At 47.8% G+C, this 21,917-nt stretch overlaps 1 protein-coding gene across 9 annotated transcripts in view; it reads left to right on the top strand.

Annotated features, from left to right (window-relative positions):
- Nucleotides 1-19,023, top strand: part of PPCDC (phosphopantothenoylcysteine decarboxylase) — a 76,128-nt gene extending 57,105 nt beyond the window's left edge. For 7 of the 9 annotated variants that reach the window (XM_075069512.1, XM_075069516.1, XM_075069510.1 and 4 more), the window contains one exon: nt 3,074-8,200. In XM_075069512.1, coding sequence (XP_074925613.1) covers nt 3,074-3,159 — 86 coding nt within the window. In that variant the 3' untranslated portion in view covers nt 3,160-8,200. Of the gene's footprint in view, nt 1-3,073; nt 8,201-18,136 lie in introns of those variants that run through there. The other 2 variants (XM_075069515.1, XM_075069514.1) reach the window with 2 other exon arrangements.
- Nucleotides 19,024-21,917: the final 2,894 nt, after the last annotated feature.

The raw sequence follows: 21,917 nt of genomic DNA on the forward strand, positions 1-21,917 counted from the left end.
ACAAAAAGCACAAACAAAGACTTCCCTCCACCAAGATTTGAAAGTATCTTGTCCCCCTATTGGTCCTCTGGTCAGGTGTCAGCCAGGTTTACTGAGCTTCTTAACCCTTTATAGGTAAAAGAGACATTAACCCTTAACCATCTGTTTATGACACGTGTCTACTCCTGAACTTTTGGATCTGTAATTCCGAACAGATTCTGCTCCTTCAATGAATGCTGTAATATAAACAAAACTCAGCTGAGCTGAAGTGTTTTTATCACTGTATTGCTTAATCTTTCTGGGACAGTAAGACAGACTGGCCTGCAGCAGCTGGCTCAGTCAAAGTACTTCTTAATGCTTACGCTTTTCATCCTGCTTAACCAGTATTCTGTGTCATGAGCTTTCAGTAGAGCCTACCTAGCTAAGCTTTTCATAGTGGTTAAACTGAAGAGTGTTTCTCTTCTGTTATATGATTATTTTATTTGTTTTCTTATTGTGTTTGTGATTATCTCTGAGGTGCGTAGGTTTTGTGTTGGGTGGATTTCACCCTGTATGAATAATTTGTGGGTTCAGAAAACACTGCTTACCAAGATTTTGCACAGCTAAAAAGTCCAGGTGTGACTTGCCAAAGGTGAAATGGAAGTAGCTGGGAAACAGGCAGGTTTTGGAAATGTTATTTCTGGATCATTAAGATGAATGGCTCTGTATGCAGAACTGTAAGGAGCAGAGATGACAAGTAACTGTTGATAGCGGAAGGCACAATTTAAAGGTTGTGGGGGACCTGACTGCCCCATGTGTTGGCTCTGCTGCCCACCCATCGCCCCTTTGCATGCTCTCCTCCTTCTGCCTCCTCCTGCAGCTCTCCCTCTTGCTATCCCCATCCCTAGCCCCACTGCTCCTCCATAAATTGCTGGCGGGAGCACTAAGAACACCTGCAGCCTCCCTGGCAGACTCCTTCCTTCCCCTCTGCCTCTGACCAGGACAGCACCCCCGGAAAGCCCAAGACCCTCACACATAGGACATGGCCCAGGAGGAGACGAGCCCTGCATGTGCCAAAGCTGTCCTGAACCCTGTGCAGCGTTGGCATGGGGGAGCCTCTCTGCCCCTCAGATAAGCACTGGAGTGGAGGCTGGGGAGTGATATCCAGCCTGTTCTCACCCTGGACTTGCAGGCTCCCCAGCACTCCCATGGGCAGGGGCTTAGAGCCCTTTTTTCCCCTCCATCATCCCGCGTGGCCCAGGCCCTGGCCCCAGCCCCAGAGAGCATGGGACTGCTCTGTCCAATATGCTTTGTGCCCAAAGCACCAGCCACATGTGGTGCGGCTTCTCCTGCAGGAGGCATCCTCCCTCGCTGAGCCACCTCTGGCTGGGCTTCGCGGCTGTTGAAGCCCCTGCAGCACCCGGCACCTGCAGCGGGTTCAGGGAAGGTGGGGATGGATCTGCTGGTCCCCCCGTAGCCCAGCTTCCTGCTGCTAGGCACCAGTAACAGCCCTGCCCTGCCTGTTGCCACCACCTGCTCCAGTGGCCTTGCCCAGGCCCAGTGTGCTGCCCAGCTAGATGGTCCCTCCATGGAGAGCCCCAGGACTCAGATGCTCCTGCTGAGCCCTTTGAACTGCGTTGGCTCCTCCCTGCAAGCCCCCCAGTGCTGGTCAATGCCTGGCTGGAAATGGAAGTCAGAAATCGGGGGGGGCATGTAACCCCGTATGCCCTCCTCCCACACGTTGCCTCTGGTAAGGAGGCAATCCAAGAGGATGTCTCTTGTCCATGGAGATTAACACACAAGCCTACCTATTTCTTATCTACAATGCAATCCACCAGTTGGAGTTCACCTGTTCGGAATTATGAGTCTGAAATATCCTAGTGTAGAATGAAAGTTCTTTCTGCTTTTTAGGAAGATAGTTCCTTTATTCTTTCAAAAACCCCCATCATTCACCAACAGTTGCTGACGAGTATGGGGTCTTCCGAAAACAGGTCAAAGGTAACTAATTTCTAATTAGGAACTAGGTAACTAACTAGCAATTAGGTAATTAAATTTTAAATTAGAAATAAGGCACACTTTTTAACAGTGAAAGTGATTAACCTTTGGAACAAGTTACTAAGGAAAGTGAGGGATTCTACACGTTTGAAGTCTTCACATGAAGACTGAATGCCTTTCTGAAAGATATGCTTTCATCAAACACAAGTTATTGCTTTAAATTCAGGAGTAGCTGGATGAAATTCTATGACCCGTGTTTAACAGGAGGTCAGACTAGATTATCTAATGATCCCTTCAGGCCTGAAAACTTAAGAAATTTATGAATCTATGAAAAAAGACTTCAGGAGTGAAGGCAACATCTCCACTGAAAGATTGAGTGCACATCTGCCAAGTAACCAATCCCAAAGGAAGAGTTTTTACATTTTGTTCTTGTTGTTATATTTCCAAGAATTAGTTCAGGATGCAAGCCAAAGCAAAGTCAGGGCAATTTTCACTTGAAAATCATCTTAATTTCGTTGTATATTGAAAGCATACAAAAATACAAAGTGTTCGTGGTTTTGACCTAGAAAAATATGGCCATTTTGCATAAATTTCACACAAAAATAAAGTTTCTGGGTTTCAAAATGAGAAGTGAAATGAAAAAAATTATCTCTCATTAATTTGTTTTGGTCATTTCCACTCAATTTTTGTAATCAACCAATTGGCATTTAACCAGGACACATAATTCACATAGACCCTGGAGAACCGATGAGGCTCTGTGGCTAGTTCATGGGTATTTTTCACCTGCCCATATGGAACACAGTTACTTTCTGATATTCAGGCCACTATGGGGGTCACAAGGGCTACTCATGAGGACCCATAGTTTGTGGCAGTGTCTGGCCTCTTGGATTTTGGCAGTCGGAGCTGATCTTCACACTAGGCTTGTTCTGTCCTGCCAGCATTTCTGGTGTAACTCGCTGCAATGCACTGCTTAGAAAATGCATGGGCACATTGCACTGCTGAGTGTATGGGAAGAAACAAGGCCAAATTTCAGCAGGACTTGTGGTATGTCAATGCTCAGCAGTTGTGCAGGCTCCCTGGGACCTGAGTTTTACTGTGTGTGTGTGACCTTGCTCTCCAGGTCGAGGTGCCATGGCAGAAGTATGGACCATTGTGGAGAAGGTGAAGGCGATCCTTTCAGAGCGGGACTTGCTGACACAGAGCTGATTCCTTGACGTAAATCACATTTGCCCCCCTTTTTGACAGTTTTTCAGTGTAAGGATGAAAGCAATGGGAGCTGAGGTGGCAGGTGCCTCCAAGAACACTGCCATAAGCTGAAAGAATAAGATGTTTGGGTTCCAGTGTCATCAACTGCTCTGACGTTAAAACCTCTTGCATCATTAGAGACCTTTGAGAACTGAAGTCAAGTTTCTGTATATGATTATTTGGGGGCCCTCTGCCGTACCTTAAACACAGTTCACATACAAACATCTCTATAGAGAGGGACTTATCATACTAGGCCTCTTGACCCTGAGTATTTTATATGGAATAGTTTTTGAAACATTGGAAAGAGAATTTCTAAGGTCCAGCATCAAGAGGAGTCAGAGAAGAGAATGGTGTAAAACAGTGGTGGGCAACCTGTGGCACACGGCCCGTCAGGGTAATCTGCTGACGGGCTGTGAGATGGTTTGTTTACATCAACTGTCTTCAGGCACGGCCCTTCGCAGCTCCCAGTAGCCACGGTTTGCTGTTCCTGGCCAATAGGAGCTGCGGGAAGCAGTGGCCAGCCCTTGGTGTTTCTTGCAGCTCCCATTGGCTGGGAACGGCGAACTGCGCTAGCCACCGCTTCCCGCAGCTTCCATTGGCTGTGAATGGCGAATCGCGGCCACTGGGAGCTGTGGGCAGCCGTGCCTGTGGATGGTCAATGTAAACAAACTGTCTCGCGGTCCACCAGCGGATTACCCTGACAGGCCGCTGATTTCCTACCACTGGTATAAAAACATTTGTTATGGGAATGTTCCCAGCCTCTCCCACTAAAAGTCACTGTAATGAATGTTGTAAGAGCACTGGTTTTGGAAAGCTCCTACAGAAGCTGCTCTAGTCTTCACCTTTCCAGCAGGAGACCCTATATTATTGATATTTCCCCAAGAAACTATAATGAGAAAAGGCTGCAGTTCTACCTTTGAAGATGGTTTGACTCAGTCTTTGCATGTTTTTGGTGCCTGATGTGCAGTTTCTAAATTACTTGAATGTTGTTGTTTTTTAACATCACACGAGAAGAGAATACATTGAAAGAGAGCACGTGCCTTGTATTGACCTTTGCCCTTTTGTATCCATTGATATGTGGAGATGCAGACATCAAACATAAACCAAAAAGAACTTTTGACTCTGCCCGGCAGTATGCTGCAGATCTTAGAATCAGCACGTTTGGCCGCTCTGGAAAGCCTGGAGCAGCTGTTCCCAAGAGACTTTAATGCTCCTTTTGAAATTGAAAAATAACTACGTGATGTGAGAAAGTTGGGAAATCCTGACCATGGACACCAGCCTTTAGACTTGCAAGGGTCCCACAAGTTCATTCTCCTCCTTTGAAATGCGATCCTTCCACCTGAAGGTGATGGGAGTGGACTGGGGAGGGTACTGCAGTCAGCAGACCACGGGGGTTTGTTTACAGATACTACATTTATTTTTAACTAGTCACAATCAAATGTAAGGCCTTCTGTACAGAACCTACATATTAGGCAACCTTTGAGCTCCTTAGCATGAAAGGTTATCATGGAGTGTTTAGTTTCCTTATCGATGCTACACAAATAAAAAGGCTTCTGAACTTTCCCACTTTGGCTTCTTTACTGATGTAGAGCAGGCCCCATGGGGGCCCAGATTTGCTGAGGATAAGGACAGATGAGAGTCTAATGTCACAGCCTTAAGAGTAGCAGGGATGTTCAGCTGGGTGATACTGTTCCACAGTAGCAGTTAGAATCCTCATTTTAGACTGGTGGCCTGGTGGCTTCTGCCTCTAGCAGTGCCACATTGTAAGGGTGACTGAGTTGTGGGGTTTCCCCGTGTTTGTGGGAAAAGTCTCTTATTATCAGTCTGTTAGAATAGCTTTGTGATGCTAACACAGGGCCTGATCCAAAACCCATTGACATCACTAGAAAAGACTTCCATTGACTTTACTGGACTTTGGATAAGGCCCTCACTGAGTGACTACAGAACCTTTGAAGAGAGAATGTGTTCTGCTAGTGGTTATAATGGAATGAGAATTGGGACTCTTCGGTTCTGTTCCTGGTTGTGCGACTGATTTGCTCAATGGGATTGGAAAAATCACTTACCCTATATGTGCTGCAGTTTCCTCATCTGCCAAAAAAAAAAAAAGAGGCTAAACTGGAAATAATACAAAACTATCTTGTGAGGCTAATAGAATTGTAAAGCACTTGCAGATCATTGAATAAAAGGAATTTTACAATTTCAGAGCCATAAGAGAGAGTCCAGTGGAGATTATGCCAATGAAGTTGTATAGATATATGTTAAAATAGAACTTGATCCATAGCATGAAGAAATATGAGCAGCCAGTGAGATGACCACTTAAAGAAGTAAAAGAGAACTGCCTGACAAATAAAGGATGGAGCTTTTTCTTAAAGGACCCCACTCTGTTTTACCTGTGGTACAATATCAGACATTAGTGTGCCATTATGTGATCCATTTCATGATCACTGCTTGGAAACCTGAGTGGACACTTCTTAGAGTAGCTTCTTATTGGATATGGATCATGGTGTCAGCATGGGTTAGTTTAAACTTCGTTGAAACCAGTGGGTATAACAGCTACTTTTCATTTGAGATAAATGTAAGAGACAGTTCAATTCCTTTATGGAACTATATAGCTGAAACAATAGCAGCCTCCATCCAAAACACAGGAACATGTGACTGCCCTGCACATAGGGGCAGAGGGGTTTTGCTGGGTATTGTTTTGTGAACTTTTGTCTGTGGAAGAGAGGCTGACAAGGCAACAAGGAAGCATCAGACACAACAACAGAGGCATCGGGAAGCATAGATCTGAGGAAAAAACTAAGAGTGCTTTTGGGCTAAGTTCTGGCTAGAAAGGGGCTTGAAGCTGTGATCAGAGAAGCTCTGTCCTGCTGTTTGATTCTTGCTGTGCACAAACAAACAGGACTTCGTACATACTTTGTAAATAGAATTGCATCAAAGACACCTGCTCTATCATCAGTTTTCCCCCACTAACTGAAACAGCCCTCAGGACCCTGAGTTTTGGCTAACCACTTCAGTGTAAAAGGGGTAATAGTATGTTAGGCGTCAAATGAGGGCTATCTCATAAAGGTGATCTTTGAAACAGAGAAGGAGGAAAACTGGACTTTTGCCCTTTTTTTGCTGCTTTCGGATGTATAGAGGACCTGAAATGTTTGGGGGGAGGGGTTTGTTTTGTTTTTTTGACATTATAAATTCTGGCCTTATCTGCCCTTTATTTCTTGAAAATCTCCACGGATGACTGGAGGATTAGTATGTTTGTGACATCACAAACAGCATGCAAGTGGAACCCAATTAACTGACAGTATTGTTCGTTCACATTTTGTTTAGAATTCTTTTTTGGGGGGGAAGGGACAAGGGGGGGAGCAGCACGTGTTTAACTCAAATGTGTGAATAAGTAATTAGAACTAAAGCTCTTTTTGTTAAAGACTCCGTGCCCATACCCCCTGCTTTTAAGGGCTGAGAAAACTCAGGATCCATATCTAGGGCCTTTATCTAGAGTAGGATTCGGAAGGCTAGCTAACATATCTGAGCAGACTAGTGCAAATGAGGCAGTGTGCCTTTAACACGTTAGTTATACTGGCTGAGTTAAAGCCTAGAAACTCATCCAGTTTAATTCATGTTAAAGGGTGTGTCTTCACTGCAGGGTTAACTCAAATTATCTACACTCAAGTTACTTCTCTAGAGTTAGCCTAGTTTGAGTGAGGCTATGGGCTTGTCTACACATGAAGTGCTACAGCACCACAGCTGCAGTGTTTCAGTATGGACACTACTCCACTGATGGGACGGGTTCTCCTGTTGGCATAGGTAGTCCACCCCCCTGAGAGGCGGTAGCTAGCTAGGTATACATAGGAACTTAGGTCAGCTTAACTACGTTGCTCAGGGATGTGGAATTTTCACACCCCTGAGCTACGTAGCTTGGTCAACCTCACTTTTTAGTGTTGACCTGGCCTAAGAGTGACCTGATTACACAGTGAAATAACACTTGAGTTGCTGCATCCACACTGGGGCTACAGTCACTTGTGTGGGGTATTAAGATTTCTGGGTGCACATTTCATGGTTCTGCACTAAGCTGTGACTGCTGCTCTGTAAGTTCTTTCCTAGTACATTGTGTGGAACTTTTCTGTTCTTTCTGGGCACATGGAAGAAATTGTGGGAATGTTTTGGAGGCAGTCAAATGGAGCTAGCTTGTGTCCACACTACCGATGTTAGGAACCTACTCTGACGCTGTACCCCATATTGCTTTATGGGAATATGACATAACTGGAATATGTTTTGTGCTGCCTGTGCCATGTAATATATCTCTGTAAAGGTTATGGTCTACTATATCTATTCATCCTATTTGTACACATATATCACTTTGTACTTGAGGTTAAGAATATTGGCTTATTCTTGCTTGATTTCTAAGTAAGCTTTGTGAGGCATTTGGTCAGCTTCTTTAGGAAGGAATTCGCAAGGTTAAGTACCCGATCAGGAAGCATTTGGGGAACAATGCATCTTGGAATGCTCCAATCCACATAAGACGTTTTCCTGGAGACATACAAGATACCACGTGGACAGTGGCTTCTGCCTGTAAAGACTGTGAGTCGTGCATGGACAGGTCACTTGCCCGGGTGACTCCAGAACTCCATCTCGGAGCTGGACTTTGCATAAGAGTGAGGAGGGGGTCTTCACCCATAAGAGAGAGTCTATTTAAACCCCTGGGAGACACCTCCATTTTGTCTTCAGCTGGCTAAAGGAGGCTCCTCCTCCTCCCAGGCTTCTTGGAAGAAACTGGAACAAAGGGGTGTGAGTGATTGCTGGACCCAGGCTAAAAAGAGATTAGTCTGTAACAGGGAGCATTCTGGAACTGGTGAGGATCTTATCTGTATTCAGTTTGATTAGACATAGATTTGCGCATTTTATTTTATTTTGCTTGGTGACTTACTTTGTTCTGTCTGTTACTACTTGGAACCACTTAAATCCTACTTTCTATATTTAATAAAATCACTTTTTACTTATTAATTAACTCAGAGTATGTATTAATACCTGGGGGGAGCAAACAGCCATGCATATCTCTCTATCAGTGTTACAGAGGGTGAACAATTTTTGAGTTTACCCTGTATAAGCATTATACAGGGTAAAACGGATTTATTTGGGTTTAGACCCCATTGGGATTTGGGCATCTGAGGGTTAAAGACAGGAGCACTTCTGTGAGCTGCTTTCAGGTAAACCTGCAGCTTTGGGGTAAGTAATTCAGACCCCGGGTCTTTGTTGGAGCAGACGGGAGTGTCTGGCTCAGCAAGACAGGGTGCTGGAATCCTGAGCTGGCAGGGAAAGCAGGGGTAAAAGTAGTCTTGGCACATCAGGTGGCAGTTCCCAGGGGGTTTCTGTGATCCTGTCACACCTACAAATTGTGCCATCTCAGGCTCTAGCCTTCTTCAGGTCAGCCCACTCCAGATAAAAGCATCATCATGAGGGAATGTAGAGTTTTCCTGTGTGGACTGGACACAAGCTAGGGACAACACTGAAGTTATAACTTGAGGTAACTTTCCAGTGAAAACAAGCCCACTGGCACAGTACTTTGTCTGCATGAGGCCGTTAGCACATTTTAGCAAATGCCTTCTAAAGCCTGCTCTAGCAAGGCCTAAAACCTCCAAAGACATCTCCAGCAAACCTCAGGGAACATGCAATGTGATATTTCTGATATTACTAAAGTGAAAAAACAAGCAAGTCAAAAATAAATCTCCCATATTCACACTTTCTTTTATTACAACATGAACAATTAAAAAAAAAAAAGGCACAAACCCAATTCTTTGTCCTTTGCAGATCGTGTATATATATATATATAAATAAATGATTGATCTGCCTGCCCATCCATCACCGTGGTATCTGGTAGAGTTACCAGGTACAAATATGATCCTAATTATTTTTCATCTGCTATCTTTTATAGGTATATATAGGGTGCCTGTCACCATAGTAAATGCTGTGAAATATCTTTTTTAAGAGCCCTGATTCCAGATGTTTGTGTGCATGGGCTGCGGGGTTGACTCCTGTTTGAGGTGGGTGGTGGCATTCACACTTTTGCAGCTGTTAGGCTGGAGACGCCTTTCTGCAAGCCAGGGAAGTGGTGGGGCTTACATCTTCGAAAGCTCTTTGCAACAGGAAGTGAGGTGTTTTTCTTTTTGAAGAGAGCAGATTTTGCAGAGTTCAGCAGCAGGAACCTCAGCAAGAAGCAGAGAGATCTCAACATCACAGGGGATGCGCAGAGGCTTCCCCTGCAGCTCTGAGTGAGCTGCGACTTTCTGAAGAAGCACTGATGGTGATAGATTTTTGGTGATTATTAAGAATAACACCTGTCCATAGACATATAGTCTTTAGCTGTAACATATCTGGCAAAGGCAAAGCTGAATATAATTAACCAGCAATGTACTTTTATTTATTATTGTACTGCACTGAATTTTGAGAAATGGGAACATCCAACTGTTATGGCCAGATGTAACATCCCAAAGGGCTGTGTTATATTACAAGACAGCCACACATGGAAGTAACAGAGTCCTTTTGCTTACTGCTGCTTCTCGGCAATTGTTTATTTTACAACGACCCATCATTGTGGTAGAGTGGCAAAAAACAAAACACTCATCCTATAGAATGGTTTAGATAGAGGATTCAAGAACAGTGTCTCAATATAGCCCTATAATGATATAGGATCATTGAAATCAAAGGGGGGTAATGCTGGCACTGAGATCTTAAACAATATTTTATAAAGAGGATTGTAACAAGGGAGTCTGCCCCTGTAAGGGCCAGGAGCGTTGGGCCAGCCAGCCATTTTCAGCTAGCCCTCCCCCACTACATCTGGACTACACGTTGGATTTAAAAGGAGGAAAGACAAGCAGTTGGAGGCTGGCTGTAGATGAGAGCAGTTAAGCTGAATTGGGGAGAACTACAGGAGTGGAGCTAGCTCCTTTGGTGGGCCCTGAACTAAGGGCGAGGCTCCAGGCAGGCAGTCCTATGGACTGCTGTTGCTGAAGAGTGATGGAGAGTTGTAGAGAAGCCTGAGAAGGGCGAGACACTCAAGCCCAGAGAGGGGCAGAAGATGCTTCAATGATACTTGATTTTGTCTGTCATTTTAATTCTTCTGAGGGGCCCCCAGGACGAGAGAAACCTTCAGGTCTGCTACTCTGAAAAGAAGACTGTGACTCCATTGAGTTTCTGCTTAATTTTTAGAGACTTTTCTGCCAGCCCAGATGAACCCAAAGTGCGGGCCTTTGAAAAGGCCAGCTGAGAGAAGCCATCTTAGGGTCTGACCAGTTACTTAAATACACTGGAAGGGTTTAAATTTGTTTAGTGACATGGCCAGAGGGAATGGGAGTGACCAACCCATGTGGAAAAAGCCAAGGAGACCCACTCCAGAAGAGGGAACTGAAGGAAGGAGTGCCTCCATTGCCACAGTTGACCAAGAAGGGGTGCATTGGGTGCCCATGGCTGTGACAAAGATGAAGAGTTATTTAAAGAAACAGTAGGGCAGTACGGAGAAGATCACAGAGTGATAGCAAATTTATAATGATGGAATTGTGTAAAGATGACCAAATGTAAGAGGTGATTCTTCTGTACTGGCAGACCCACAGGAAGTACCACAACAACAGAGGATATGATTTCTTTGAAGATGGTTTGCTGAAGGACATAGCAAAATATAGTTCAAGCTTGGTGATGGTGTTCACAGAGCAACTGCAGACGGTGAAGCACTGGTTCTGGGCCCGCAAAATGAACATTGACTGGTGGGATCACATTATAATCCAGATTTGGATGATGAGCAGTGGCTGCAAAACTTTTGGATGCGAAAGGCTAAGTGCCTGGATTTGTGGGCCGAGCTCCCTCCAGCGCATGGGCACAAGAATGAGAACTGCATTGACAGTGAAGAAGTGAGTGGCAATTTCACTTTGGAAGCTCACAATGTCGAATTGCTACTGGTCAGTGGGAAACCATTTCGGAGTTGGAAGATCCACAGTGGGGGCCATTGTCATGCAAGTGTGTAGGGCCATTAGCTGTCTTCTGCTACACAGGACTGTGACTCTTGGCAATATGCAAAAAAAATAGTGAATGTGTTTGCAGCAATAGGGTTCCTGGACTGCAGGGGAGGGAGGGAATCCCTTTTTTTGGCATCAACCCTCCTTGCCCCAGAGCAGTCAGTGGATAAGGTTACTTTTTTATGGTTATGCAAGCATTGGTGGATCACTGTAATGCTTCACCAATATCAGTGTGGGCTGGGCAGAGAAGGTGTATGATACTCACATCTTTTAGAACACTGGACTGTTCAGAAAGCTGCAAGCCGGGACTTTCTTTCCCAACTGGTGGGTTCCCATTGGCAATATTGAAATGCGGCTGCCAAAAGTGATTCTGGGGGACCCAGCCTACCCCTTGCTCTCCTGGCTCCATACACTGGCCATCTCTACAGCACTAAGGAAAGATTCAGCTACCATCTTAGCAGGTGCAGAATGACAGCTGAATGTGCTTTTGGTAGGTTGAAGGGACACTGGCATTGTTTACTCACTACATTGGATCGCAGTGAGAAAAATGTCCCAATGGCTATAGCTGCCTGTTGTGTCCTGCATAATATCTGTGAGGCAAAGGAGGAAAAGCTGCCTCCAACATGAAGATTAGAGGTGGAGTGGCTCTCTGCTGACCTTGAACACCCGGACACAAGGGCTATTACAGAACTCCAGCGTGGAGCTATGTGGTTGAGGGAGACTGAAAGAGCACTTTAACAGTCAGCCTCAGTAGTGTTTTCTGCTGGAGTTTTGGTTTCTGCTAAGAATTGGGTAGTGCTTGCTGTACATTTATAAATATGACGGGGTGTTTTCCAGAAGCAATAAATTCCGTGATGGTTGGTGTACGTTTACAAGTACTGTTTCCTTTAAACACTGTTCTGCGATATTTGTTGGAACTAATGAAGGTAATTTGATTCTCCAGAATAGAACTAAAATTGGTAGGAAAAAATACTGCAGAAAATAATGTGCAAAAAAAATCCACAGGCAATGTTATACAAATTTTTAACATAACTTAGTGAGTGCAAATTTAAAATTAGAAAGGAAGGAAACATTGATGTCCATTTGAATGCACAAATGTAGTCCATTTTGGGTTTACGTACACCAACTGTGGTTGTCACAGGTCAGTGTTATATGAAGCTGTGGTTTTTCTTGGTGTCTTTCAGTGTGGAGTGGTATGGGTACTGGTGTGTCCCATTATGCCACGTAGTATGTTCAGAGGGTTTAGGCATTCTCCAAGAACTGCAAAGAGTGGAGAGTCCTGGATTTTTGGACCTGTAAATCAACCAGGATCTGAAGAATTTGGGTTTGCTGCTTGAAGAAGACCCATTATGTCCTGGTGCATTTCCCTGTCCTTTTCCTGATGGAACACCTGGGCTTTTTTCCTATCTTTTGTGTCTTTCTACATGCTGTTGGTCATATGGGCCCTCCAAATCCGTTGGTCATGGTCTGATGCTTGGCTTGTAGGACTCTGCAGAACACGTCCTCAGTCGTCCTCTTCTTTCTCCTCATCAGGATAGTCTTTCTGCGGGTGTGGAAGAGGCACCCTGAAGGTCGCCACACCAGAAGCTCCTGATAAAAACAGACAGATACTGTGATTTACAGTCACAATGGAAAGGGAAAGAAAAGTTTCAAAACTCCCTCTCTTTATTCCCATCAACAATGTTAATACGACTTGCTTATTGACACCAGCTTTGGAGCACCTCAGCACAGCACCACTGTTGACCTCAACCATGATGACTGATTTTCTGTTGCATGAAGCTATAAAATTTTCATCCCTATTCCATGGGTCTAAGCATAAACCAGTGGCACTGACTGTTGGCACTAGTTTCAACAGGAGATGGTGATTTTAGCTGATATCTTACTACGAAGGATAACAAAGGTACAGAGAACACAGCTGCTGGCATCCTGAAGCTGCACGGGCCCATATCCCACTAGCCTGTTTACTGCAGTGTCTCCAACCTAACTCATTGCGAAGTGGTGTGGGAAAGTGTCTTACCGGGGAGGAAGAAATAAGTCAGCCATCCCTGGAAACTTTTGGGAGAGGATTGCACAGTATCTCCTTTCATGGCGATCTTTTAGGAGGATAAAAGGTATATTTTTATGCATATAAAAAGTGCTCCAGATGGACCCCACCCTGCCTAACTCAACAGGGGAAAGGAAAGCAGGTGCCAAATCTACCTGTCTTGGTTATACCTCCACATCTTCTTGTACAACTAAAACAATGAAAAGTTGATACCTTTGTCTTGTTAACTTGGGGATGGGCCAGGCACCATCTTTAAATTAAAACACTCTAAGGAAAAATATATGCGCACTCCCGAGTTCTCTTTTTCTTCATCAGGCTGATCTGTGCTCGTCTGGTGGGACTGACTAGACTGTGGCAGAAACTCAAACAGATCCTGGCACACGGCATGGCTAGAGTCCCCTGCAGTGTTTCCCCCACTCCCCTCGCTGTTCACAACAGGAGTCTCTATCTCAGGCTCCTCTGAAGTATCCCCAGTTGTCGGTGGGGTGCTGGTGGAGTCTGTGTCAAATATGGCATACAGTTCCTTGTAGAAGCAGCAGGTCTGTGGCCCAGCACCAGATCCATTGTTGCACTCCCCACCTTGTGGTATCCTTGGTAAAGTTCCTGGATTTGCACACAACACTGCTGCTCATACCTGTCATATCTCTGTTTGTATCTCCATGCAATCTGCTAGTAGGTGTCCATATTTCCACAGCTGGGCTGTAGTTGTGCCTGTACAGCCTCTTCTCCCTGCAAGTCTAGGAGCTCCAATAGTTCCTGTTAACTCCAGGCAGGAGTGTGTCTAGTCGAGCTGGCATGGTTGCCATACCACAAGAGTGAGCTGCTAGGTGTGCCTGCCAAGGAGGGCAGTTAGAAAAAGGCATTTCAAAATGTGGGGAGAGGGTTGCTTCTGGCCTCTGACTCCTGGGCAGTGGAGTTTACAATTGTGATCGGAGTGGTCACTGTCATAGAGAATGGGGCATTGTGGGACAGCTGCTGGAGAATTGTGAGAGTTGGCACAGGTAATGCATTGTCTATGCTTGCAATGTCAGATTGCAAGTTGACCTCAGTCTCAACCATGGCTCTTCGTCATTTGGGGAGGTGGTTGCATTGCCATAATGGGGCAATTACATCAGCCTGAAACGAATTTGTGCATAGACACATGCACAAATAGATCAATGCAAAGTGACTTACATGGAACTAACCTTTTAGAGTAGACCAGGCCCTAGAGTAAAAAGTGCCTCTGAAAAGATTTTAAAGTTCTCCAATCCCTTTTTCTCACTTGTTCTGCAGAGCAGGGCTGTTCTCTCACCCTGCCTTGGGGCATGTCTACACTTGCCATTTAAAGCGGAAAAAGTCCCTTTTTTGTGCAAAAACCGTGGGAGCATCTACACTTGCCAATGAGTTTTTGCAGTGACGCTCAGAAGTTTCACCACAAAAAGAAAACCATCTCCTCGAGGGGCATACAGCTCTTACCAGTGATGCTTTTGCACAGATTTTAGCCTCTGGAGGATATCCCACAATGCCTACGTGACCACTCTAGCCAGCAGCTCTGCTGCTCTGATGCCAGGTGAACAGACATCCACCCCTCCCCCTGTAAAGCCCCAGGAACTTTGAAACTCCCCTTCCTGTTTTCTTGGCAAGTGTTCACTTATCTGGCCAGATGGCAATGCCTGCTCCACTGAGCAAATGATTACCTGCTTGAAGCAATGCTGAGCTACTGGAGTTGATCAGTGTTTGGGGAGAAGAGGATGTGCAGGGACCCAGGATGACCTGCAGTCAGCACCCCCATCCCACAAGACCTATCATCAAACTGGCAAGAGCTGCACTGTGGGATAGCTGTCTATAGCGCTGCTCTCATTCATGATGGAAGTACTGCTAATGTAAACACTCTTTGATGCCTGAGGAATTAAGTAAGTACACAAACTGGCCCTTTACTTTCACCGGTTCCCTATCACCCGTGAAACTTAACAGTGCAAAAACTCTGCAAGTGTAGACATACCCTTGGTTGGAAGGATTCTCTCTGTCCCTTCATCCTTAGAAGATGAGCACATGACCCTTCAGACTTTTTACCAATGTTGTGTACAACACCTAGCACGCAAATGGGGCTCTGTTCTGCATGGAGCCTTTGGCTGCTGCTACAATATAACTAGTAATATTGTTATGCTGAATGGTGTTAATAGCTGCCATCAGGTTTGAAACACAGTCATAGACCTTGTTAAAACCTGTGTGTGTACCAAACACTGTTAGGGCCTGGCTACACTTGCAGATGTAGAGCGCTTTGACTTACACCAGCCTTCGGAGAGCGCAGTAGGGAAAGTGCTGCAGTCTGTTGATGCTGACAGCTGCAAGTGCACTAGCCTGGCCACATTTGCGGCATTGGAAGTATTGCAGTTTGGGCAGCTATCCCACAGAGCACCTCTTCCCATTCTGGCGCTGTGGCTTGTGGGAAGGGGGTGGATGATGCGAGGCATTCTGGGTCCTGTCCCAACACTCTGTAATGCATCGGTTTGCATCCCAGCAATCCCTCTGCTTCTGTCCACATTTGGCACCATCTTTTCATGTTTTTTGTGCTGCGTGCTCTACTCTTTTGGTCTGCAGGAATGGAGCATGAACTGCTGAGGAATATGCTGACAAGTCTCACCAGCATGTCACGTTTGGCAGTCGAATTACTCCTTAAGATCCAAACTGACAGTGGGGATTCCAACTATGATATCGACTCAAGTAATGCATACAACATGAGATTGCTTGTGGCATTCATGGACATGCTCACCACCATGGAACGGCACTTTTGGGCTTGGGAAACAAGCACTGAGTGGTGGGATCACATCGTCGTGCAAGTCTGGGATAACGAGCAGTGGCAGCAGAACTTTCAGATGAGAAAAGCCACTTTCATGGGACTGTGTGATGAGCTCGCCCCCACCCTGCGGCGCAAGGATACGAGATTGAGAGCTGCCTTGACGGTGGAGAAGTGGCTGGCTATTGCAGTCTGGAAGCTGGCAACTCCAGACAGCTACCGATCAGTCGTTAACCAGTTTGGAGTGGTAAAGTCTACCGTTGGAATTGCGTTGATGCAAGTTTGCAGGGCCATTAATCACATCCTGCTCAGAAGAACCGTGACTCTGGGTAACGTGCATGACATTGTGGCTGGCTTTGCACAAATGGGTTTCCCTAACTGTGGAGGGGCATATTCGAATTCTGGCACCAGCCCACTTAGCTTCCGAGTAAGTTAATTGGAAGAGGTATTTCTCTATGGTTCTCCAGGCGCTTGTGGATCACCGTGGGCATTTCATTGACATTAACGCAGGCTGGCCCGGAAGGGTACATGATGCACTCATCTATCAGAACACAGGCCTGTCCAGGAAGCTGCAAGCTGGGACTTTTCTCCCAGACCTGAAGATCACCATAGGTGAAGTTGAAATGCCCATTCTGATTCTTGGAGATCCTACTTACCCTTTAATGCCATGGCTCATGAAACCCTGCATGGGGAGCCTTGACAGCAGCAAGGAGTGGTTCAACAACAGGCTGAGCCAGTGCAGAATGACTGTGGAGTGTGCTTTTGGCCATTTAAAGGGACCCTGGTGCTCTCTGTATGAGAAGTGGGCCTGGCCTATGACAGCATCCCCATGGTTATATCCGTGTGCTGTACCCTCCATAACATTTGTGAAGGGAAGGGTGAAAGCTTCACTCGGGCATGGACCTCGGAGGTTCAACACCTGGAGGCTGAATTTGAACAGTCAGAGAGCAGGGCTATTAAAGAGGCCCAGCGTGGGGCTGTAAGGATTAGGCATGACTTGAGGGAGCAATTTGAGGCTGAAAGCCACCAGTAATGTCTGGTGCCCTGAATGGGAGTGAAGTGCAGTGGTTCCAGGGTTAGTAGGAATCTGTGTTTGCTACACTGACTTGCAGTGCTTGTTGCTTTCCTGGGCTAAGGTATTCTTTACTTTATGCAATAATAAAGAATGTTTTCAAAGCCAAAAAATCCATTTATTGAAAAGAAAATTCATTTATTGAAAAGAAAAACTACTCCTTGGGAAACAGAAAGGGTAGGGGGGTGGGGTGGAGAATGGTACAATCACAGATTTGCGTATGTCCTGTCTGGAGTGCTGTGCAATGAGTGCTGCACTTCAGGATGGCTATACTGCATGGTAATGGGGGTTGAGTCCAGTGGGTAAGGGTTGTAGTTTTCAGGACTGGGTGGTGAAGCTACAAGTGTTGGAGGCAGCTGGTGGCGATAAGAACCTGGATGTTGGGGAAGTAGGTTTGAGGTGGCATGGGGGCACATGGGAAAGAGTTTTGGGACACAGGCTGCGGGAGGCGGTTGGTTGGTAGTGCTCTGCCTGCATGGGTATGAGCACCTGGATCGAGTCTGTTTGATGCTCCATGATGCTTATCAGCCAGTCCATGCTTAGCTGCCAGAGCTCCACACCTTTGTGCCAGCGATCTGTATTCTGCTGGCGGATCCTCCTTTTGCTCTCCCTCCACTCCTGCGCTTTTAGATTCTCATTAAGTGACTGCTGCATTACTTGATGCAGTATGTCTTCGTTGCTTCTCCGTGGCCTCTTCCTGATTCTTTGCAGTCTCTCGGCCAGTGATAACACAGACAGCTGAGTTCTCAAGGTGCATCTGTAAAGGCAAAATGCAACACTTAACAGAGGTAGCATTGTTCCCACCAGACAGAACAATGATTCCACCAGACCTAAGGAGGGCAAGCACAGTCTACGCTATAGCATAATTTGCCCGTCCCAAATCGAGTGCACATAACCCACGGGAGCCCCAAAATGATGAGTAAGCACAGGTTCAAGGGGGACTGATTGTTTCATGGCTGTACTGTCCTCTGGGTTTCTGTGCTTTGGAGAGAGCCAACAGTTACAGGGGGCCCCTATACTGAACACTGCCCACACATTTTCCACAGGAGTTCGTCCTTGAAGATATCTCACTGCTGAGGATTGACCTGGGAAGCAAGGGAGGCTCTTCTACTACAATGCAGCTTCTGCCCTGGTCCATATGCAGCTTGCCTGTGTGCAGCGATGGTTCCCCTGCCCCTCACGGCACAGTGGTGCAGACATGTTAGCCTGACTGGGACAAGGACCACAATGGCTCTCCCAAGAAACATGCGCAAGCGCATTGCCCAAGTTCTGGCTGAGACCTTTGAAGAGATCACTGAGGCCAATTATCGCAATGTGAAAGAGCACATCAATGCCATATTCTGCATCTAGGCATGCATTTAGCCCTAACCCTTCTCGCCCCAAAAGCCCGCACCGAATAATTTCCTTCCCAAAATAAAAGCCGCTTACCAGAAACCTCCTCTGGCGTTTGTCCTTCCTGAAGCAATGGCTGCCACCACTGACTACCTTCCTCTTGGCTTGAGAACAGCTCCTGGGTGCATGCATCTAGGGATTCCGGGGTGTCTTCCTCCGCCTCAGCACCCTCACTCCTGCTTTGCTTCTCCTCCTCCTGTCTTGTTGAACTGGGCTCTGAAGTGTCCATGGTGGTATTCAGAGTGGAGGTGGGGTCGCCCCCAAGTATCATGTCCAGCTCTTTGTAGAAATGGCAGGTTGCAGGGGCAGCACTGGAACGGCGGTTTGCCTCATGGGCTTTGTGGTAGGCATTCCGCAGCTCCTTCACTTTAACCCTGCACTGCAGTGCATCCTGGTCATGGCCCCTTTCCATTATGTCCCTTGATATCTGCCCGAAGGTATCGTAATTCCTATGGCTGGAGCGCAGCTTGGATAGGACATTTCCTCCTCCCAAACACTGATGAGGTCCAGCACCTCACCATTGCTCCATACTGGAGATCGCCTGGCGCGTGGAGGCATGGTCACCTGGAAAGATTAGCTGAAAGCACTCCATGCCTGGCTGAGCAAACAGGAAGGGGATTTTCAAAATTCCCAGAGAACTGAAAGGGCGAGTTTGACAGTTGGTCACTTGAGGGCTGGGCAGTAGAGTTCAAACTGGTGACCAGAGTGGCTAGACCAGGCATTGTGGGACACTTCTGGAGGCCAATCAGAGCGCATTAACAGACCAGGTCGTCCACACTGGCGCAGGAGCACTCCAGTGGAGGCACATCAAATGTTATTCCACTCGCCAAGGTGGAGTACCAGGAGCACTCTAGCCGTGGAGTCAGAGCGCTCTGTGTGCCTTGCCAGTGTGGCTGGGTCATAAGTTAGAGCGCACTGGGCTGCTTTAATGCACTCTAACTCGCAAGTCTAGCCATGCCCTTAGATGCTTAACAGAAGGAGCAATCAAACTCCTTTGTGTAGGAAACAAAACAATGGCTGCATGCAGGGCCGGCTTTAGGCCGATTCGGCCGATTCCCAGGAATCGGGCCCCACGCCTAAGAGGGCCCCGTGCCTTAGCCACCTTTTTAATTTTTTTTTTTAACTTACCCCTGTCCCTGGCTGCAGTCTGCTCCGGGTCTTCCATGGTCCCGCTCCCTTGAGTGAAGCGCCGACGGGAGCGCAGCGCGGCCCCACTCTCCCAGCTAGAGCTCCAGCCGGGGCGGCAGGGCTTGCCACGCTTGGGCCGGAGCTCCAGCCGGGAGAGCGGGGCCGCGGGGCTTGCCGCGCTCTGGCCAGAGTGCGGCAAGCCTGGCGGCTCCAGCTGGAGTGCAGCAAGTCCTGCTCTCCCATCTGGAGCTCCGGCCAGAGCACGGCAAGCCCCGTGGCCCCGGCTGGAGCTCTGGGCCCTTTAAATAGCCCCCAGAGCCCTGGGGTAGTGAGGGGCTCCGGGGGCTATTTAAAGGGCCAGGGATCCAGCTGCCTCTGCCACTCTGGTCCTTTAAATAGCTGCCGGAGCCCCGCCTTCCCCATGCATTCCCCAGCGCTCCCGCTGCTATTTAAAAGGTCTGGGGCGGGGTAGAAGGGGATTTGGGGGCTACTTAAAGGGCTGGGGTTCCAGCTGACTCTGCTGCACCCCTGACCTGTCCACACCAGTCCAGCCGCCCCTGCCTGCAGCCAGCTCTGCACCCCGTACCCACAGCCAGCCCCTGCCAAGCCCCCTATCCTGTCTCCAGCCAACCCCTGCCACATGCAGCTGCAGCCCTGCCCAAAGCCAGCCAGCCCCACACACACTGCTGTCCGCACCAGCCCTGCACACCCTGCCCAGCCCACACCCCCTGCCCTGTCTCCAGTCAACTCCTGCTGCACCCCCCTTCCTGAAGCCAGCCAGTCCCGCACTCCTCTGTCTTCAGCCCTACAAACCCCTGCTGCACCCCCTGCAGCCCTGCCTGAAGCCAGCCTGCCCCACACCTCCCATCTCCAACCAGCCCCACACCCCTTGCCTTGCCTGCAGCCAGACCCTACCTCCAGTCAGCCCCTGCCCTGCCTCCAGCCAGCCCCATGTCCACTGCTGTCCTGCAGTTTCCAGGGCAGTAACCCTGCACACCTGCTTCCCTGCCCCCCTCATTGAGCAGCTGGGACCAACACATGTGCACATCCCCAGGGAGTGGCGGAGACCCACACATGTGAAACAGCTGTCATTAATAGCCAATCAACAGCATATATGATGCAATGTATGTGTAACCCTTCTGCCCCTCTGAGTTGGCAGCAACAAGGGCCAGGTTCAGTATCCAGGGGTTCCGTTTCAATAACACAAGGCATAACCGGCTCGAGCCCCCACCCAGTGACGCAACCCCATCCCGACCTGCCCGAGCTGGTGCGACTGCTTGCTGACCAGAAATGACTCAACCTCAGTGGGATCACCTGCTCAGACCCAGAAGCATGGTTCCAACAACCCTGACTAAGAGAGGTTGGGACATGGTTTTGGCCTGTGGTGCATGCGCGCGTTGTGGGAGCTGGAAGCATCGTTGTAGCCGGCCTCTGCTCTCCACACTCGTGGAATGTCAGATTGGAGGGGTAGTCGGCCTAAAACTCAGATACGAGGTTGCGGAGCGTAACTCACTTTGCGACTACACTCGCTCGCCCACATAGCACTGGGCTCCCCTAACTATGTGCTGAAGCTCACAAAACGAGCTCGAAATTACTGACTGGAGCACTGAGTACTGTGCTACTAGTTGGGGAGCCTGAGCTACTATACTGCGAGAACAGAAGCAGCTGGCGGAGTGGAGCAGTTTTATGGGGATGGCTGGAGCGGAACCACAGGACAGCTGGTGGAGTGGATGCCGGGGCAGAGCGGAGTAGCTTGTGGGCGTGTGAGGCACCACAGAGGCGCGCGAGCCTGAGCAGTTTGCTGAAAACTGGAGCAGCTCACGAGGAAGCTGGGGGAGCGGAGCAGTTTGTGATGGAACGGTCCGAGGAGCAGAGTGGAGCGGCGGTACAGCGCGGAAGCAGTTTGTGGAGAAGGTGGAAGCAGAACCAACCACCGGAAGCAGGGCAGTTTGGCCCTGGACCACGTAAGGTGCCCCTTTCACCCAGCTGGGGGAGGGATCTACAGATAACTCTTAGAATTCTGGGGTGGCATTGACCAGGAGACTTTGGGTTTGGACTTGGAGTAAGTGGACTTAAGACCTCTAAGGGGAAAAGGACATTGCCAATGTACTGGGGGGGGTGGTTATGGTTGTGTATAACTTGTTTGTGCTGTTTCTACCAATGGGATGCCCCATTGATTCCTTTCCTTCATTAAAAGAGATTTCCGCTCACTCAGACTGCCGGCTTGCGAGAGGGAAGTATCAGGTGCTCCTAGCAGGCGCCCAGGGAGGTATGGTATGTAAAGTGTCCCAGGTCACATGGTGGGCG

Source organism: Chelonoidis abingdonii, chromosome 9 (assembly GCF_003597395.2).
Source record: "Chelonoidis abingdonii isolate Lonesome George chromosome 9, CheloAbing_2.0, whole genome shotgun sequence".
Lineage (NCBI taxonomy): Eukaryota > Metazoa > Chordata > Testudines > Testudinidae > Chelonoidis > Chelonoidis abingdonii.